Below are 20,255 nucleotides of genomic sequence, written 5' to 3'. Positions count from 1 at the left end.
TCCCAGCATCATGAGATGTGTGCAGCTATTCAGTTCTCTTGCAGAACTAGTTAATAAAAAACAGTTTTGAAAACTTCGTAGCTGTGAAGCCTGAAAGAAATAAAAACAAAATGTAACGACACACTTTTACAATTGCCATTTCAGGAAAGACAGAAGCCGTGATCAAGAACTTCAGTCCGCATTACAGACGCCAGTATGCCGTGTCCTTTTGTAAGCACATCCAGAATGAGCTGGAACAAAACAGAGACCTGCAGTCCCAGTTCTTAAAAACGAAGGTAAATGATATTGTAGCATGACTCTTGAGTACCACCTGGGAATGGGACTTCCTTGCCTCCCACTGCTGTAGCCCACTGAGCCTGGTGGAATTCTGCTTTGCATGTGTCTCTCTTAAGAACGGGCCGGGGCAAAGTAAGGGGGTCAACATTAGGAAAGAGGGTATCAGGGGAAATTGCTGTTCCCTTCAGTGCCAGTGGCTGATTTGCAGAGCAACACCTTAGAATCCAGCCCAGTGGCTCCACCCATAGGGGTAGGAAGCACCACCAAGTCACAGCCAGTGTATAACTTCAAGGGGCTTTAAGGCAAGAGACAAACAGAGGTGCTTTGCCCTGCCCTTCCTGGTGTTCTCCCATCCAGGCACTAACCAGGGCTTAATTTCCAATATCTGATGAGATCAGGCTATCTTGGACCAACCAGGTCAGAACAGCTGTATCTATACAATACATTTTAAACCTGCTCGAAAGAAATTTAATGGTCCCAATGTCCCCCAATGGCCTCTGGAAACATGTACTTTTGTGAGAGTGCCGAAAATTATTTTCTTGTGGGATACCAAGCTTCTCAGACAACTAGTGTCCTTAGAATTTTGTATGGTGTGGATTGTAATGATAATAACAAGCTTTGAAACTTGATTAAATCTGTAATGTATCGTCAGGTATTTGTCCTGTCAGAAAAATGTAAAACTAGGCTTAAACCAGATAAATGGCATGGGGGTAAAGAGAGGTTAGTCTTACTCTTCACCCATTGCTTTTGCCCTCATTGGCTTTGCTCCTCCTCAGCTGATTTAATTTTTGTAAGCAACCAAACTTGTGGGGAATTCTAATGATGCATCCTCTCTATCAGTCTTCTCTGGCCTTAATAACAAAGATGAGGGGTACATTGAGCTTGTGAAGAAGGCATTTGGCTTATTTGTTAGATTCTTAAATGTTCTCACTCCAAAAGACACTTGAGTAAAACATTCACGGGTGATCAAATTATGGGAAGTGCCATTAAAAGCAAGCTTTGTGTAGCATCAGGCATGAGAACCCATAGACAGCCGGCCTTCAGCATGTTTCTCATTGATTGGGCGAGAGGTGCCAGATTCTGAACAGCCACCCTTCAAGGCCATGCCTTCCATTTCACAGGACATCTTCTGGGCATGTTTTGAGGCTCTGTGCCTCTCTTTTTACAAATTAAACCCCGGGAAAGCTCCCAATAAGTCCGTTCTATTTTCACGCATTCTTTTCCTAACTGGTTTCCACAGCCTCCGGCAGAATCCACTGTGGTCTTTTATGAAGGAGAAGTGTTATATTTTGTTGAAGACTTGAAGAAATGGAAAGACAGATACATCGTGATTAAGAACAATTATGCTGTGGAGAGTTTTGAGAATAAAGAGGTAAATCTCTAGTTAACTACGTCTGACGTTTAGGCGTATGCGTCTGTCTTATTCTACATTGGAGACTAGTGCCTTCTTCAGCAGCAGTGGCAATGGCATTTTATTTATTATATATATTTCTTTAAAATATTTTGTGCCAACTTCCCACCTGATCAGAGTCCCCAAGACAGCAATGAAAAACAATTAACATGTTAAAACAATGAAAAACAACAATATAAATTAATTCAATAAAAACGTAAACACCAGAGCCAGGGAGGAAGGCCACCAATAGTTATTGGGGATATGCCAAATGAAACAACAAAGTCTTCACCTGCTAGCAGAAGAAGCCAGTTGAGGGAGACAGGTGACTCTCCCTTCGGAGAAAGTTCCAAAGTTTTTGTGCCATATCTGAGATTGATTCTGAATGTACAACAGACAATCACTACTTTGTAGACTGAACTGGAGATATTTCCTGTACTTAGACGAAGCTATTTTTCTACCATTTCATTTTTCTCCTTCCATCCCAGGCTTTCCAGAAGGGCCTTAGTGCTAAAAGCTGCATTCTCCCTGTCGGGGGCAAAGTACTGACAACAGAGGAAGAGTATAACTCTCTATCTGATAAGCATTTTCCAGACCCCAATGGTAAGACACAGCAAAACCCAGGGGGAATGTTATGCCTTCAGTGTTTTTTCTTGTGTTTGAACATTGCTAGGCCATAGGAATGAATTGGTTCTGGAGGCAACAGCTTCGGATAATTCTCTTAACCATCTTAACCATTTTTGAGAAGTGCTGTACATTTTGTATTATCTGATGTGTTTAGGAAAATACATCTTTGACTTGACAGAGGTGGCATGAAAAATCCACAGGAAAAAGAAAGGATTTACATCCTCTTACAGTGCATCTGTGAAAAATGGGTCCCTGCTTTTTTAAATTTCCTTGCAGCCTTTCCCCCCCAGAGGTGATATCTCTTTTGGCCTCCAGGGTGACTTCTGGGGCTGCAATATTGTTGGTCTGATGTGATAACCGAGGGTGTTTTATAGGAGGAGTCAAAATGGAGGAGAAATAAGACTAATGTACCTATATCATATATCAAGTGTGATCCTCTACTTCCCCTGATGTACAGATGATCTATTTTGGAGGATCAGGACTGATAGATACAATAGCAATCATTGAAGTATTCAATCTATTTCTCATATTGTTAGGACAGCTGATATATCTAAGTGGTCAGAAAGGAATCCTGGAACTGCTAGCTAGGCAAAAAAAATGTCAGTCTTTTTGGGTTCAGGTATATCAGTCCCCATAAATATCAGTACTTGCTGATAATTCTGAATCCCTGGTATACTATTGGGATTCGGGAAATATTCGAGGAAGACGAATATTTTTTGTTTTGGGGCATTCAAAGGGACAAAGTTCCCTTTAAATGCCTTGGCATCAGAGTTCACTCCAAAGTATAGCTTGGAATGAGATCTGAGTTCAAGGCATTTAAAGGCCCACGATCCATGTAAATGCTTTGGTGTCCCAGGATCTGAGTGGGGCCCGAAGACATGTTACCCTCCCCACTCAGACCCAGCTGCCCTGAAGTTTATGCTGCTGGGCACAGTGAAGCGCTCAAGAGGAGAAGCTGTCAGCAGGATCTGAAGGGGGGAACATGCCCTCCCTCCCTGCTCAGACCCTCAGGATCTGAAGATCTGTTGGGCAGCCGATTTGGACCCAGCAGTCCAGGAGACCCTGCCAAACAGCTGCTAGGGCAGATTGGATTGTTGTCAGAATCAGACTGGTGTCTGCTGGGCTGCAGGGTTCCAACTGGGCAGCCCAAGAGAACCCACCCAACAGCTGATCTTGTGAAGAGCGAACTCCTTGCAGGATTATCTTGGGGTCTGCTGGGCTCTGGTTTAAACCAGGCTGTCTGGTGCGACCTTTTCCAACATTCCTTTTTGAACTTACCCCACATTGCTGAGTCTCACCCCCCCCCCTAAATCCTGTTTGCCCAGTTCTGCATATCGTGAGCATCTTTGGGAAGAAGAAACAAGGGAGTGTGTCTCACCTGTGGCCACTTCCAGTTATGGAATACTCTGGGACTCATTTGATTGTCTTGGCCAAGTTGATGCTTATTGTTTCATTTTTAAAAACAGATCTTAAATCAGAGTAATACACTTAAGTGGAAAGCTGAAAGAAGAATTACTTAGACTTATATATATGATGTATATATATAAGTAATAAAATTTAGTTTATCAGTGCATAAATAATGGTTCAGCTGCGTGGAACTCCAGAACCTTTCACGTTTTTCAAATAACTTGATTCTTTTTTTAAGCTTCCAGTGAAAAGGAGAATTCCCAGGCATTTGTCACCCTTCCAAAAGAGTTTCCTGTCTATCTGTGGCAGCCTTTCCTCAGACATACTTATTTCTGCTTTCCGGATCGTGAGGCTCAAAAGCAGTTCAGCACAATATTGAATGACTGCATCAGACACTTAAACCATGGTAAGTACTAGTGGGCTGCACTTGTAGTCTTGCTATTATATCTGGATTTGGGAAGCAGACAACGTTTGCATGCTTGACCACAACTCTGCCATTCTTAGTGGCCAACTCACATTTTCTGTAAGTTGTATGGGTGTTCCATGCTAAAATGGAAACGCAGGTCTTCCCCTTGAAGACGTCCATTCTGCTTCTTTAAGAGGTAGGCGCTTACAATGGATCACTGAAATTAATCAGCCAAGATAAGGAATTTAGTCCTGCAGCACTCTTCGTGTGTCATGAAAATTTCTCAAAGTGGGGGCATCAGTGCAAAACTACACTGGCTTTCAGTTTTCACAAGTGCTGTGGATTCGGGATAGTTAAGATAGCTGCCTACCATCAAGAGAAGCGGATAAAACTTTGACCCCTCTTAGGCCTTAAATAACTTCTGGTGTTGCCAGACTGTCCCAGTTTGCTCCCCGAGGCTGGATCCTTGCAAGGGTCCTTTAGCTACAGGCTCAGCTGAGACCCCTCCCCGCATAGTCCTTTCCAGTGCAGTCTGAAGATCTTCCTTCCTTCTCCCAAGCCTCTGGGGCAAGGGTGGCCAAACAATGGTTCTCCAGATGTCCATAGACTACATGAGCCCCTGTCAGCATGTTGGACATCTGGAGAGCCACAGTTTGGCCACCTTTTAAAGCCGTGGCAGTTCCACGCCTAACCAGCTGGTTTTCTGCCTATCACACTAAACCAAGTTTTCCTTCCAAACCTACCTTTGTCTTAGTTAAGAAGAATAGGGTTTTTTTTATCACACTTTACTCTATCTTAAGGGGTCTCAAACTGTCTCACAATTGCCTTCCCTTCCTCTCCCTCCAAGATACTGTTTTTCTTGTTTCACGCTTGAAATCCAACATTTGAATACTATTTGCAAAATTTAAATGGCAAAACTGGGATATGGGGAAAGTTTTGGAACATTTGACAGATATTTACTTCAGCTGTGGCTCATTCCTCTAGTCTTGCCAGAGATAATCATGAGCCAATTCAAGGCATCAGTAGCCACCACAAGGCCCAAATCTAGCCTAGTGACCACAGGGCCTGTGGCTTAGGCCTCACTGGAATGTTTTCTGATAGCCTCAACCCATAATTTGGGATAACTTGCTCTGCTCAAAGAGAACCCAAATATGCTTCTTTGTGAGCAAGGCAAATTCCCCCAATTCTTATAAATTGTGGCTCACCATAAGATACATTAAATCTTCATATGGAGAAAACACTGTTTGGGGAGGAACATACGTGTGCTGGATACCTCAGAGAATCTTGAATCTATAAACTGCAGTAAATATACTCTGAAAAATGGCCAGGTGAACTCAGTTTCCTCTGGTGCATTCTTAAGGGAAAGTCAGTCTTTCTGATGGTTTTATAATCCATTATTCATCTTGTATAGTCATCTGTGCGAAATTCAATCCTTTTTTGGCCTACGCTAGACCAGTAATTGTATGGATCACCTTTTCCTGGTACACTGTAGGTCTTTGGTGACTCAAAACTTGCCGTGTGGCTTCACTTTGCTTGACTTCTATTTGCAGCAATTCACATTGCTCTTGGCAGGCTGCATTCATAGCTGAATTCCTGCCCATTGCTCCAGAGTCCAGAGCCAAGTACAAAGTATGATTATCTAAGTCTTTTCCATCTCTAATGCCTCTGGATTTATGTCCCATTCTTTATCCTTGTTTATTCTTTTTTTTTTAATCACATTTTATTTTGTGAACTGATTTCCCACATGTTGTTTTTGAATGTTTAATTGAAGAGTGAATAGGAGAGAGCTGTGGGGTAGGACAGTTGTTGAACAAAATGGGATGTATGTAGTTAAGCTGTCCTCTTTTTGGGGAAAGAAAGAACTTAACAATAGATGCAAAACTAATGGAGAATAAAGGTGTGGGTATATGTGGCATTATGAAGGGAAAACCCTTAGTAGCTTTCACTAGCTTCCCAATCAATCAGTCTTTTAAATAATACATAAACAAACACCAGGCTATTATCCTAATAAAACAATAACAATGTTCCAATCCTAAGATACTAGTTCGGAATGGAAACCCACAGAATCAACATGTATGACATTGCAAGAAACCTCATCTTGTTGCGACCTTTACAAGACCAATTTCTTAGAATCTGTGGCTGATGCGAGTCTGAAATGGTAGGCGATGCTGATACCTGAAAACTTCTCTTGATAGATAGAAGAGTTGGTTTTTAGACACCGGGTTTCACTGCCCAAAGGAGTCTCAAAAGCAACTTACAGTTGCCTTCCCCTTGTCTCCCCACCACAGACACCCTGTGAGAGAGGTGAGGCTGAGAGAGCTTCTGATGGGACTGCTTGGTCAGGACAGCACTATCAAGGCTGTGACGAGCCCAAGGTCACCCAGCTGGCTGCATGTAGAAGAGTGGGCAATCAAACATGGCTCACCAGATTAGAAGCCACCATTCTTAACCATGCTGGTCACGTTTCACATGGCCGTGGTGTCAGCTGAGAGCCCAGGGGCATAGAAAGGGTATAGGCAATGAATGAAGGAGACAGACAACCTGTATATGTACTTATTGACTGCATAGCAGGAGCATTGACACAGCAGGGCGGTGGATTCACAATTGGGCAACCTGACTGCTGCCCAGTTACACCCACCTGCCTGCCTACCTGCTGGGAATGAAACTGTGGAGCAGCAATCCCTGGGATCCATGTGGGTGCTGGCACTGGGTGGTTCCCTGCCACCTCCCATGATGAGAGTCCTGCCGATAGTTCCTGAACTGGGCATGCCACTGAATTGACTCCACCCCAAGATCCCGTAAGGGAGTCCCCAAACTGGGGGATGTGGGCAAGATGTACTGCTCACTCCCCCCCCCCCAAGGTTCTGCCACAATTCCCCCACCACCAAAAAAGTTAAGACAAAGAACAAGAGAGAAAACCAAAACATAACCCATAACAACCAAAATGCAAGGAAAGGGAGAGAACCTTTGGAGGGAACTCTCATACAGTGTTGGAGCTCAACTTGTGGGACTCCTGTACTTTTATGCTTTTCTCTGGAGCAAAAAATGACCCCCTTTTCGCCAGCTTCCAGAGGAAACTACAAGATGGCTGCAGCTGGAGTGACCCTGTTGATATTCTCCTTGTAGTCGAGTGGGTGCAGCTAGGATCTGAGCCCCAGCTTTTGTAGATGTTCAAGTTTGTACTTGAAGCTTGCAAGTTTGGGGTTGCTATAAATACTGCACATGATTGCAGTCCTGTATCCTGTTTGGAAGTGACCTCATCTAGTTTCTGTTGGCGGTTAGCAGATCGTCAACCACATGATCTGTTGAAGGAAGCCGCTTTGTATTCTTCACCAATTCAGCTCTTATTACAATAAAGAGTAGTCACTGAAGCGCCGCATTTATAGTCCAACTCGCCAAAGATCAGCTCTTACTCAGAGCTTTCTGGGCTTTCAAACTAAAATCAGATGTTGAATAACAAAGCTGCCGTTTCAGTAAATTAGAGACTTAGTTTAGGTCAATGCAGGTTTTTCTGCAGTTTTTTAAAAAGTTGGAATTTTTTTTAGCATAGTCCAACAACTATATCCTCAACTAGTATTGTTTTCTATTTAAACATTTAATGTTTCCGGGTACAAGATTGTCAATAAGTAAAGTGTGGTCAACTTCTATGAAGCGTGTGGCTTAAAACTGAACGGGCTTTCAAGCTAGTATATTATAAGTAGGGTTAGGCAATTCCCTGTCATGTATGCCGTATCGGATCATTTTGTTTGACATGGTAACTCCCTTGGGAAACCTGGAGTGTAGTTGAACCAGGCTCATCTGGATTCAAGCGGGTAACTAAGTTGGTCTGAAGCTACAGAACAAAGTCCAGTGGCACCTTTAAGTGGCAGCATGATGTAGTGGTTAAGAGCAGCGGCTTCTAATCCGGTGAGCTGAGTTTGATGCTCTGCTCTTCCATATGCAGCCAGTTGGGTGACCTAGGGCTTGTCATAGCCCTGATAGTGGTGTTCTGACCAAGCAGTCCTGTTAGAGCTCCCTCAACCTCACATACTTCACAGGGTGTCTGAGGGGGGGATAAGAAGGGAAGGTGATTGTATGCCACTTTGAGTCTCCTTCAGGCAGTGAAATCCAGGGTATAAAAACTAACTCTTCTCTTTCTAATATCAACAAAATTATATTCTCATAAGCTTTCATGGCATGTATCTGAAGAAGTGTAGATGCACACCGAAGCTCATACCCAAAGCAAACCTTTGTTGGTATTAAAGGTGCCACTGAAATCAAACTCCCAGGTATTTGGCATGACTATATTTAGCCATATCACTCGATATATAAAATATTAACTCTCACCCATTCAGGAAACCCTTCCCGGGCCATCAAGAAATCCCCAGGTTTCACAAAACCCTGCTTAATAAAGCCTGATATAGGTATTCTCTCTTGCATGGAGTATTTCCATGTTCAAGGGTGTCTACAGAAATAATTATGAAGGGGCATATCGATTGTCAGCACAGGTCACCAGGTGCAGATCAGTAAATTTAAGATTGAGGTCAAATGCCCCTTCACCTGCATGGCCTTCCCATGCTTATTCTCACAAAAAATATCTGTCATGCGCTACTCTGCATGTGAGCAATTCAGCAGATGCCTGAAGGGGTGACTTGCATGTGTAACCAAATTGCTGTAGATCAAGCAATGCAGGAAGAATTTTAACATTGCCCCAAATGCCATGCTTTGCCATGGAGTCAGTTTTCTTTTAGTTGATTCATTCTGTCTCTCAAATATGTTCCTGAGATGACAAAAGGGAGTCAGTTCATATATTGGGTTGTGAGTCATCAAGCGCTGAGTAACCGAATCAGGTGCAGATTCATGTGTATGCATGGACAAATCCAGAGGAGCTGGACTGTCTTTGCAAAGGGATATTTTACAACCAAACACTGGTATCAGACCTCAGTTTCCCAATCTACATAGAACAAATGCTTACTCACAAATCAACCATCGGTTTTTATTTATTACTAGTAGTAAAGCCGGCTGAAACAAAAATTCAGCGGGCGCTAGGGGCCTGGGGAGCGTTTTGCCTCCCCCCCATCTTTTGCCTCCCCCCCCATCGCGGAGCCGCGGATCAGCTTCCCCAGGGCCTGGGGAGCTTTTCTGCAGATCGGGGGGAGCTTTTCTGCAAATCGGGCTTTGCGCCTTCCACTTGGGCCCTCCGCTTGTCAGTCCAGGGGAAAGGGCCTATCGGCACCCTTCCTCATCCCGGACAAGGCCTGCCCTCGGGGCCCTTACTGTTTTATTTCTTCCGCTCCGCTAGGAGGGGTTAAAGATTCCATTTCTAGACCGCCACTCCTGGGCCTGCCAGCTTGTGGCCGCAATTAGTACTGTGACCATCTTCCAGCCCCAAAGAAGCACACCTAGTCTCAACCGAGAAGGCCCTGGCCCCAACCTAGGGGAGTGAGCTTCGGGCCCTGCAGGACCTTCCAGCATACCACAGGGCCTGTAAAACAAAGCTCTTCTACCAGGTCTGTGGTTGAGGCTGGGGCAGTGAAGGAAAATCAGTCGGGGTCCCCCTGATGTTAAATGCCACCTGAGATTTTTGTCTCTCCTCCCTCCTCCCTCTTGAAGTATGATGGGGGAGGGATTGGGGGTTCCGCCATGTTGTTGTTGCTACGCTGTTATTGTGTTGATGATTGTCCATTTTAATGGGGTTTAATGGGGTTTTAACTGGACTTCTGTAACCCTCCACGAGCCTCTTGGGAGTGGCAGGTAATGTGTTTATTATTATTATTATTATTATTAATGTGAACATAGTATCAGTCAATATACAAGTTAAATAAAACAGAATGTGAAAGTAGGATCATCAGGCAAAGTATATCTATTAGAACATTACAAGAAGGGGAATCTTTCCCCCAACCTTCTCATCCTATAGTTTCTCTCCCCCATCTTTTCAGTTGCATTGTCTCCCCTCCTTGGCCTATCCCCCTGAGCCTTTTATTTTTTAAAAAGGTCTGTACCCTGAGATGTCGTGTGGAGTTTATAATACCGACCGTGATTGTGATGTAGTCTGGAAAGACCTCAGATGGCTTTTAAATTTTTGTTCAGTTGTAATGTCTGCACAGGGGTACACATCACTTTTTCAATTCTGTTTTAGTAATCCCTCTTCTTTTTTCTCTTTTCTAAAAAAAGCCTTGCCACAGGTTTGGAGAAACATCTGCTGCATCAAATTAATTTTTTTAAAAACCTTTAACATTTTATTTATTTTATTTATTGCACAGAGCTGAGAGCAATTTACATCATAGTAAAATATTACAGATTCAAAGCAATTAAAATATTCCATAATAAAATACAGGAGACTAAACATAATAAAAAGTTAAAATTCCCGTTACTTATTGCTTATACTATACTGCTCCAGAGTGGTCCTTCTTCCTTAACGGTTGGGGGGGGAGTGGGGAGAACGTGCTAAATCAGATATTTAAATTAGTTTCAGCATTACAGATGTATAATAAATGCTAGGGAGGCCAGTTCGCTGTTGGATTTTTGGGCCTCAACCATAGGTCCAGTGGAGCAACTCCATCTCACAGTCCCTGTAGAACTGTCATAGGTCCCACAGGCCCTGATCTCCTCAGGGAAAGCCCTGGCTCTTGTTGAGGCCCGCTTTACTTCCCTAGTGCTGGGGATCTTCAGCAGATTTTGCATGCCATAGCATAGGTTCCTTTGTATCACTGTAAGCTCTCTTGTATCACTGGCTGGTCACATTTGGATTTTGTGATCCTCTCAGTGGGACCATCTTGGGAATTAGATACAGTGATATTTCATTAGGAGAAACATTCACTGTGTCATTTACAGTGCATTTCTAAGCAAAATTCAAGTCTGCGGGCTTCGAAAAGTCTCTGCTTAGTATTGTATTGTACGGATGGACTTTGTAGTTCAATAAGCAACACACTGTGGTTTCAGAAGATACCCTACGTAACAGTTTTCTTTTCTATTGCTAGCTATATGTCAAACTAATTCTGTTCTACCAAAAAGTGAGTCACAGTGGCATGAATCAATATGTAACCGTGATGTGCTTCAGAACAAACTAAGTTACCTCATGAACTTAGGTAGCAAGTAGTTATTGGATTCAGCTAAAGAAAAAATTGTAGAATGCCTCTTAGGAACTTCTCAGTTCAATAAACATAGATCTTTCCCAGCTGCAGAAGTGATGGAAAACAAAATTAGACTAAAATGAGTATTCACATTCCATGTTGATAGGAAAGGCTTTTGGTTGGTGAAGAGCAAGTTACATAAGCCAATGCTTCTTGCAGTGTTGTATTGACTGTTTTTTTCCAGTATCTCAGAAATCTTCAGCAATGTAGTAATGGGTATTCTCAATGCCTTTATTCATTTTAATTACTCAAAGAGACACGATCTGACAGACTGAGAACTGTTTCTGTGCTAGATATTTTGTGTCGGGTTGCTATGTGCCTCTAAACATTTCAGTCCAAACAGTTCAGGCTGTTTCGACTTTGGCCTTTTGGGAGGGAAAATAGCCTTTGGGTAGACAAATGATCTGAGCATTCCTCATATTTTTGAAGTATGACCTGAAAAACGACTAATGAACCACATCTCAGTCGAAGAACATAACCCCGAAGGAGGTGGATTGGTTAGAGAAATTTGCCAAATTAATTTAGTAAACTAACTTGTCTGCAATTTGGCCAGACATCTGATAAATATGAAACATGGAATCCCTTTCAATCTAGAATAAGAAATGAATTTCAAGCTTGTATGACTGATGTTTTTATGGTAGTTTCGTGATTTGTATTTTAGAACTTTGTATTTGTTTTACTTCCATTTTGTTCACTTTAAAATAAAAAATAAACAGTTTAAAAATCTGCTTTGCTGTCCAATAAACAGTGAATAAAATTCAAATAAATTATATCCTCTATAAAAACTATTATTCATAGGCATCACATAATCAACCATTTCGGAAGAATCTGATCTCTTGATGAGATCCTGAACCTAAAACTTAAATGCATAGAATCTTCAGGTGCAAAGTAACTTTGATAGTAGGTGAGACATTTCAAAGCCTTCAGGGTTTTGGTAGACTTACACACACTGATAATTCCATCTTATGAACCCAGCATTCACATTCAGCTAACAAATTTCCAAGGGGTACATGACTGGCCACTGTTATAACTATAAAAGACCAGGATAACAGTGCCGTTCTAAACAAAGTTACACCCTTCTAAGTCCATTGAATCAGTGGGCTTAGAAAACTATGAAATTCTTCTTAACATGGCAAGGTCAGGATGGTTCAACACGCTTTACCTGTGGTATAGGTACAGTCATTCATACATAAGTTCTGTTCTGACTATCAAATAAATGCCCAGAATTTGGAACAGGGACAATGCACGTGATTGTACCCTTCCAAATTGGTGGAGTGGTTAGAAGTGTGGACTTCTAATCTGGCAAGCCAAGTTTGATTCCTTGTTCTTCCACGTGGGTAACCTGGGGCTCGCCACAGCACTGATAAAGCTCTTCTGATCGAGCAGGGCTCTCTCAGCCTCACCTCTACTTTCTGTTCTTGTTCTTTTTCTTCTTCTTCCATTGAAATAATGTTAAGAAGTACATCAAGAGCCCCCTTCACATCTGTGACTGCTGTAGCTGTCCGTGAATTTGACCTGCTGCTTTACCATACAAAACTCATTAATCACTTTCCACCTTGTATAGTCTTTTAATGGAAACGTTACTGTATTATGGGGTTGTGAAGTCCACAAAAATAAACAGCATCATACAAATGTGGTTATTCTCACCTGTGTCTCAAAGCAGGAGAGTAGAGATGATATTAGTGGGAGGTCTGGTGGTGTGAGAGCCTGGAAGGCTGCCTCGTTGACTTGGGTGAAGGTAGCTTTGGAGGAGCGAAGCTGAAGGGAAAATTAATTTGGGGGGATAGATAATACTTGCAATAGAGTGAATTTACAGGGATTTTGGAATTACTTGGGACTTCTGGGTTTGGAAAGTGAACATGTGGGGACAGTTGGAAATTAATTTAGAGAGTTGATATTCGGGGCTCAACTCCACTGGTATCTCGTCTTGTATTTCTGGAATTGTCCCAATTGTGTCTGCCTCGCAGAATTGTCTACTATAAAATGAATGTAGCATCATATGTCAGAGCTTCAGACCCTCTTACCTTTTACATGTATAAAGTTTTTGGTCAAGAGCAACTTACTTGTTCCACCTTGCCTAGCAGTTTGTTTCTAGCAGTGGCCAGCTAGATTATTCTCGGTAACTTTAGAAACAGTACCACTACCTAGGGCAGCAACATACCCCTGCGTTTAAACCTATCACTTGATGTTTAGACTTGGCCCTCAACATGGAGGTTCCACTTAGCTGTCATGGTTGATAAGAAAGGCTTGAGTGGGTGGAGCAGAGGGGAAGTATATTAGTAGTGTAAGAGGGTGGATGTGGACATCTAGAAGCCTTGTTTTTTTAGAGGTACAAGTTTGAGCACTGACTCCTTTGTGACATTCATTATCCAAAATTCGATACTGCTTCCTTCTCCTGTCACTGAGTCGGACATAAGAAACATAAGCATAAGGAGGGAGAAACAAATCCTTAGTTTCAAAAACATACTGATGTGAGAGCAGCCCTACACCCACTGACTTGTGGTTACCTCTTCATTCTGTCTGAATGGCAATGGTGTAGCTGCGCGTTGTGTCCCTTTCTGGTCAGGGATGAGTGCAGCTGTTAAACTTGAAACCAGGTGACTCATAGCCCCACCAGTGCAGTAATTACAGCATCAGTATCTTCATCTGGCCAAACCCAAGCACAGATGGGAAGCTTCCACCGACTGGCCTCCTGGTGGCCAAAACTAATTTTGCAATTTCTTATGCTTCCAGAAAAGTAGATTGCATTAATAGTCTTGCATGTTGATTGCTGCATTAAACACATATCGCGTGGTACCTACCCTGGAACAATGTTATACTGTTTAGCTGGTATATTACTGTCTGATTCTCCAATCGTTACCAATGATGGAGTTTTCTCTGTTCTCCCCTGCCTTTTATTGATTCTGGATCTCTGGTCCATTGCATTCGCAATCATGAAAGAATGATCACACTGTCTAATCATTGAGTTAGAAATCTCAAATGGAATCAAATTAAATGCTGTTCTCAGAGGAATAGCAGCATCCATTCATCTGAGCCAACTGGTCATTGTTTCTTACAGATTTTTTCAAGGAAACCTTATTTGAAGCGCAAGCATTTTTAGAAGCCATCCAGTTTTTCCGTCAGGAGAAAGGCCATTACGGGACTTGGGAGATGGTAACTGGCAATGAAATTCAGGTACTGTCCTTGATTCAGTTTTTATGTTGTAACCTGCATAGTTCTGGTGGACATCAAAGAGTAATGATGGGGAAGGGCTGGGAGAAATTGCAAAAGTATATTGCGTGCGAAGCCCTATGAACACTTGTAAATGCTGTACAATTGCTAACCAGCATTAACAATTATTATTATCCCCTCCTTTCACTCTTTTTCCCAGCCATTAAAAATATGTTGCTTCACTAATTTTGCATGTTAGTATGATTCATGGATAATCAAAATTATTTATAACATTTTCTAATAGAGGGCTTTAAGTTCTTATTATAAATGTATGGTGTTTAACTTTCTGTTTAGCTCAACTGATATATGGATTGGTAAAAGAATTAAAGGTTGCTTTAAAAAAAAGAACACTGTTCCTTGCAAGAGCTGACCTGTACATTCAGACACATCATGAGAGCCATATGTGTTGATGCTACTTTGGGTTTAGTTCTCATCCCTTACATTATTTCCTCTAAAGGGTGGCCTTTGGCCTACTTTAGAAAAGGGTTGATCTCATGGATTTTCCAAGTGGAGGACCTTTAATGGAAGAAACCTTCTTCCGATATACATCCTGCATGAGTGGAAGACTTCATCAGAGGAAAGCATCTTCACAATGGAGCAGATGCACAATGGAACAGGATCCAGCGTGTTTTTATAAGGGCCACTGAGATAACATTATGGGTAGCATTCTTGAAATCTTGAAAGGCACTATGTAAGTGCTAACTTTTGCTGTTTCTAATGCAAGAAATATCAGAATGCCAAAGTGATTTCATCAGTGGTAGTTTCTTTTTTGGTATTTCGCCATCAGATCACTGATGTAGCCAGAATGTTTTCTTGTAGGGCTTTGGATGCCAATCTTCTGATCCCATAACCAAACTGTGTTTTGGATCCAGGGATGGTACGAGGTGCCTTGTAGAATCCAACATCCCAAAAGTGATATGACACATCTTGGGATTAAGGATCCTTAACACTATTTCACTCCCTTATATATTGGGGAAACAGTCTCTTGGGAGGACACTGTCCAGGGCCCAGTCTGTCCAGGTCCACCCTGATTGGCCCTCCCTCCTAGCCTGCTAGAAGCCTTGTGGCTGTGGCCTCCATTGTCGCCCACGAGGAGAGAGGCGGTGAGAGTGCTTGCCGGGCCAAAGGGAGCCTCCTGCGGCAGCCCCGCCGCCGGGGAGGGAGCTTTCTACTCCCTTTAGCCCACTAAGTGGCCAAAGGAAGCCGCAGTCACCCTCTCACGCCCTCCTGTCTGCCGCTCCTTTCAAAGCCCATTTTTAAAATGTGTTTTGATACTAATAAAAGTATAATATGAAACTTTTGCAGATTTTCCCATTGACCTGGCCATCCTACGATGTCTCATTAGCTGACTGGCAGGTTCCATAGCCTTTATTCCTCTATAATAGCTATAATAATGGACCATAGATTAATCTCATTATTTGCGTAGCAATGTAACTGAAGCAGGTTCTTATCATATGTATGCAGTATAATTTTTAAGCAGTGCTCCAGAGTAGTTTGCCATGGTTTAAGTCAGTGATTCCCAACCAGGGGACCAGGGAGCTCCAGAGGGGGTTCGCAGCTTTCCCGCTCTGCAGAACTCAGCCACAAGCTATGGAAATGGCTGCTTCCATTGCTCCCTCTCCCCAGTATGGGTGAGTTCTCCATGGACTGCTGAGGAACCCCTGTATATCTGTGCTTTGTAGCAGATTCTTAGAAATTATATGGATGCTTACAGTTCACTAAGGGTCCTAGGGATGTTTGTTGGGCCTTGCCATTATTCCTTGAACTCAACACCTCCCAATGGCTGTATATGACACAGGAAGATCTATAGAAGGCAGCAAGTTGCTTTTCAAGAACACTTATCCACTGTACACAATAGTATGTGGAATGCAGTGCAGTAGTTAAAGAATGGCGGATTTGAATCTGGAGAACTGGATTTGATTCCCCACTCCTTCACATGCAGCCTGCTGGGTGACCTTGGGCTAGTCACAATCCCGATAGAGTTCTTCTAACAAAGGAGTTCAAGCTCTCTCAGCTCCACCTACCTCACAGGGTGTCTGTTGTTGGGAGAGGAAAGGAATTGTGTTTGTAAGCTACTTTGGAACTCCTTTGGGTAGTGAAAAGTAGTGTATAAAAAAACAGCTTCTTTAGAAGCTGCAAAATCCATGCTTGTTTGCTGGCCGGGTCAGTTAAAGATTACCTGCTCCACACAGAGCTTTGCTAGTTCTCTCATGTACTTCCCATCCCTTTCCACAAGAAATGCAGTAATGTGGCACATGTTACAACTCTGATCTGTCATACTGGAAATTTAGATTTGGGGTGGAAATACACTTTGTGCAGAGTTTTGTCACAGCCATTACTGCCATACTGGAAGTTTTTTCAGATGCTTTAAGATCTGAATGCAACCTTCAGGTTGCAAATGCCTGTAGCATCAGGTTAACTTGAACTATTTATCAGTGACATATTGCTGATGTACACATGCATGTTCATTATCTGATAAACTTGATAATATTTTCATTTCTGTTCTTAGTAGTGCTTTGCTGCTGACTTCATGTCACAACTGGCTTTGTTAATTGGTGTTTTATTGTTTTGCTGCCTTGAGAGCTGGGAAAATCTCTGAAATAAAATAAAAGGCTTGTGTCCTACAGGTCCCCAATGGAATTAGGATTTCCCCTGCATTTCTCAGTTCCACTTAAAAACAAGAGCGGAATGGGCAATTTCATCCCTTTCCTGCTTTTCACAGAAGCTAAGGATTCACCTGGGTTCTGCCACCTCAGGAATCCTTTTCTAAAGCTTAAACAATTGGTGAGAGTAATATGGGTAGAATTTAGATAGCACTTCATAGGATACAAGCTAATACAGAATAAACTGATTGTTGCTATGTCAGCCGATGATGGGTGTGATGGAAATGCTCATTACTGATCATGCATCACATAGGAATGTTTTGTTTGGTCAAATAAAACAGTGTTCAGGTGTACCTTTCTGGACCTGAGAGGAAAATTACTTTGTCCCCTTGTAGATTCTCAGCAACCTTGTGATGGAGGAGCTCTTACCTAGCATCCAAAGCATGCTGCTTCCAAAAATGAAAGGGAAGAGGAATGACAGAAAGAGGGCGTGGTTTGGGGTAAGTACTATTTTGTGTGCCCCCTTCCCCCGTTTCATAGGAAGATGTAGGGCAGATTTTTATAGACTGAGAACAGTAAAGGTTTATGATGGGGTGTGTGTTTTATTTGTTTGTAATAATAAGCTCTTTACAGCTGTACACTGAGCAGTGGGAAATAAGCAGGCATGCAGACTGACAAGCAATACCAGTATTGAAACAGGAGCAGTTCCTTAAAGGTGCAGGCATACCCAGACATATCCCCAGGACTGTTTCTTGTCAGCAAATTGCAAAATTCAAGACTCCCCTTCTGTGTCTGTATTCAAAACTGTCCCTTTCAGCCCCAACTCAGTCAAATGGGACAGAGGGAAAAAAGTGTGGTGATTTGGTATATACTCCTGCCATCAATCAAACTGCTAGGTTCTACCAAAGTCATCTACAGTGGCAGTAATTTTGTTTGTCAAAAAAGCATGCTTGCATATTCAGTTAGTCATGGGTTGAATCCCTGTTTTGTATCATTATAGATCGTAGAAGACACCTACCGGCTGGTCCAGGAGGAAGTTGCAGAAGGATTACGTATCCTGAAAGAGGAATGCAGAGAGGCTACCAAGGGGCTTGAAGGAACGATTCGCTCAGATGTGGACCAGATTGTAAACTCCAAGAATTTTTTAGCTGGGAAAATAAAAGGTACATTTAATATATGAGGGGTGGATCCTATTTAGGGTGAGCAGAGCTGTGCTAATTGAAAAGGAACTGTCCTGTCTCCTGTTCCAGCCTCCTGTACTACCTGAAATACCTTAAAAAAATAGCGACACCAAATAGGAGATTAGATAAATAAGGATACAAGATGGCAACAGTTCTGTAGGCTAATTTAAATCCAATAAAAATCAATGGGAGTTGAGCAGTACTACAACCATTGTCTTGGCCTGTCCTACCATAATATGTTCTGTAGAAGTAACATATATAACAAATGTATGTGAGAAACATAACAAATTCTGTTTTGGTTTTTAGCTTCTTTTCACTTCCAATGAAAAAAATCAAGATAATTATCTTGCATAACAAAATTCCATACTGAATTAACAAGTTATGCTACATTAGTTTTGCTATTTCCATTTCTCCAGAAAGCTTTCAATAATTACATTTGTTAGGCTGTTCTTATAGGAACATCAGTACATGCAAATAAAAAATGTTGCAGTTATCAAAACCACTCTTTTCTCATTAAAAAATCAGTTTGAACAAAGACATTGTGATGTTATGGCTCATTAGTGTGAATCCTTCTAAGCCAGTGGTTCTCAACCTGGGGGGTGGGACCCCTTTGGGGGTCAAACGCCCCTTTCACAGGGGTCACAGAAGGGCAAGCAGCTTGGTCAGGGGAGGGGCACCATCCACACAACAGCCTTGCGGGGTAGATCAATATAGAGCGTTTGTCTGATAGAGCAGCGGAAAAGAGCGAGATCAGCATGGTGGGACAAGAGGCATAATTGAACTGAGAAACCCTGGGGGAAAAAACAATTTATATACAATCATGAACAATGGATAGCTTTCTGCTATCACAGTTACTTTATTTTGATGTTGTGTCACGGTTCCTGGTTTTTTTTCTATCTTGCAATTTTTTTCTTTTACATCTAAGTTTGGAGTTGTGTGTGTTCCCTTCTAATTATTTGTGTACCAGATTCCCCCCCCCCCTGTACGGTGTTTTCACAGCTTTACATTTACAGAGACCACATCCCTTTAAAAATACAACCGGTGTAGTTAACTAAGCCTGTATAGTCCAGCCAGCCAGTCCAAAACTGAGGTTTGGTGGAACAATTGCTTTCACTATTTATTTCCTATAAAAGATGCTTTAAAAGTCAGTTGAAAGTAGATTGGTTATTTTAAGACTCCAGCTTTTGCCTTTATTGGTCACTTTTTTAAAAAAGAAAAAGGGTTTGTAGTGCAAGATGCTAGATCCTGTAACTGTCACATTCATTTTAGCAGGTACTGAGTGATGCTGTATATATTAATATGTATTGTTTGGATTTTTCAGACCACCACATGACATGCTTGAAAATATTTCCCTATTGCAAAATAGATGTTAAAGCAAATTAGACTGCTCCAGAATAGTGTTCAATGCAGTCCGTTAACTTTTACAAGCTTAAAGAATTTAGGAATTGTACACTGTAATGGAGCCACTCTTAAAAAAAATGTTTAAAGTATAAAAATATTTTTATCTTTCCTTCCCATTTTTCATTTGAGTAAGGTTCACCCATAATTAATTTACCACATTTCACATACCTGTGTTTGAGTGCTGTCCAAAACTCTTATGCTAGCCAAAGTAATCAAAGTCATTTTGAAAGACCTAACCTGTTACTCATTTATATGCACTGCTATTGCCATGTGAAGAGGCATCTAAATTGATACCACCATTATGTCAGACCATTTTATGCATTTCAGTGGCCTTTTTAAAAGTACTCCAGTGAAGATAGCTTTTGTTAAAAAACAAAGAGCTTTTATATTTTCACTCAGTCCCAATAAATAGAACCATCTTACTGGCCTACAAACTATTGCCTAAAAACCACTGAAAAGTTCAGCCATTAAAATAAATTGTACATTGTAAAGCTTGTAGTAGCTATTGTATTATTGATTATATTGTATACTATATTAAATGTGAACAATGGATCTTCACGCCATTGGTCAGTTTCGATTTAATTTCTATGAAAGAACACTTGCATAATTTTATGGTTGGGGTTACCACAATATGAGGGACTG

The 20,255-nt window shown here is 41.8% G+C and overlaps 1 protein-coding gene across 1 annotated transcript in view; it reads left to right on the top strand.

Moving 5' to 3' along the window:
• Positions 1-20,255, top strand: part of NIBAN1 (niban apoptosis regulator 1) — a 75,922-nt gene that overhangs the window by 41,882 nt on the left and 13,785 nt on the right. The window contains exons 2-8 of the mRNA XM_077332650.1: positions 145-275; positions 1,517-1,648; positions 2,155-2,269; positions 3,939-4,106; positions 14,277-14,392; positions 17,427-17,531; positions 18,032-18,194. Coding sequence (XP_077188765.1) covers positions 145-275; positions 1,517-1,648; positions 2,155-2,269; positions 3,939-4,106; positions 14,277-14,392; positions 17,427-17,531; positions 18,032-18,194 — 930 coding nt within the window. The remainder of the gene's footprint in view (positions 1-144; positions 276-1,516; positions 1,649-2,154; positions 2,270-3,938; positions 4,107-14,276; positions 14,393-17,426; positions 17,532-18,031; positions 18,195-20,255) is intronic.

The sequence above is a fragment of the Paroedura picta genome, chromosome 4 (genome assembly GCF_049243985.1).
Source record: "Paroedura picta isolate Pp20150507F chromosome 4, Ppicta_v3.0, whole genome shotgun sequence".
NCBI classification, from domain to species: domain Eukaryota; kingdom Metazoa; phylum Chordata; class Lepidosauria; order Squamata; family Gekkonidae; genus Paroedura; species Paroedura picta.
The sequence above is the reverse complement of the archived record's forward strand: the minus strand, read 5'-3'. Positions and strand labels throughout refer to the sequence as shown.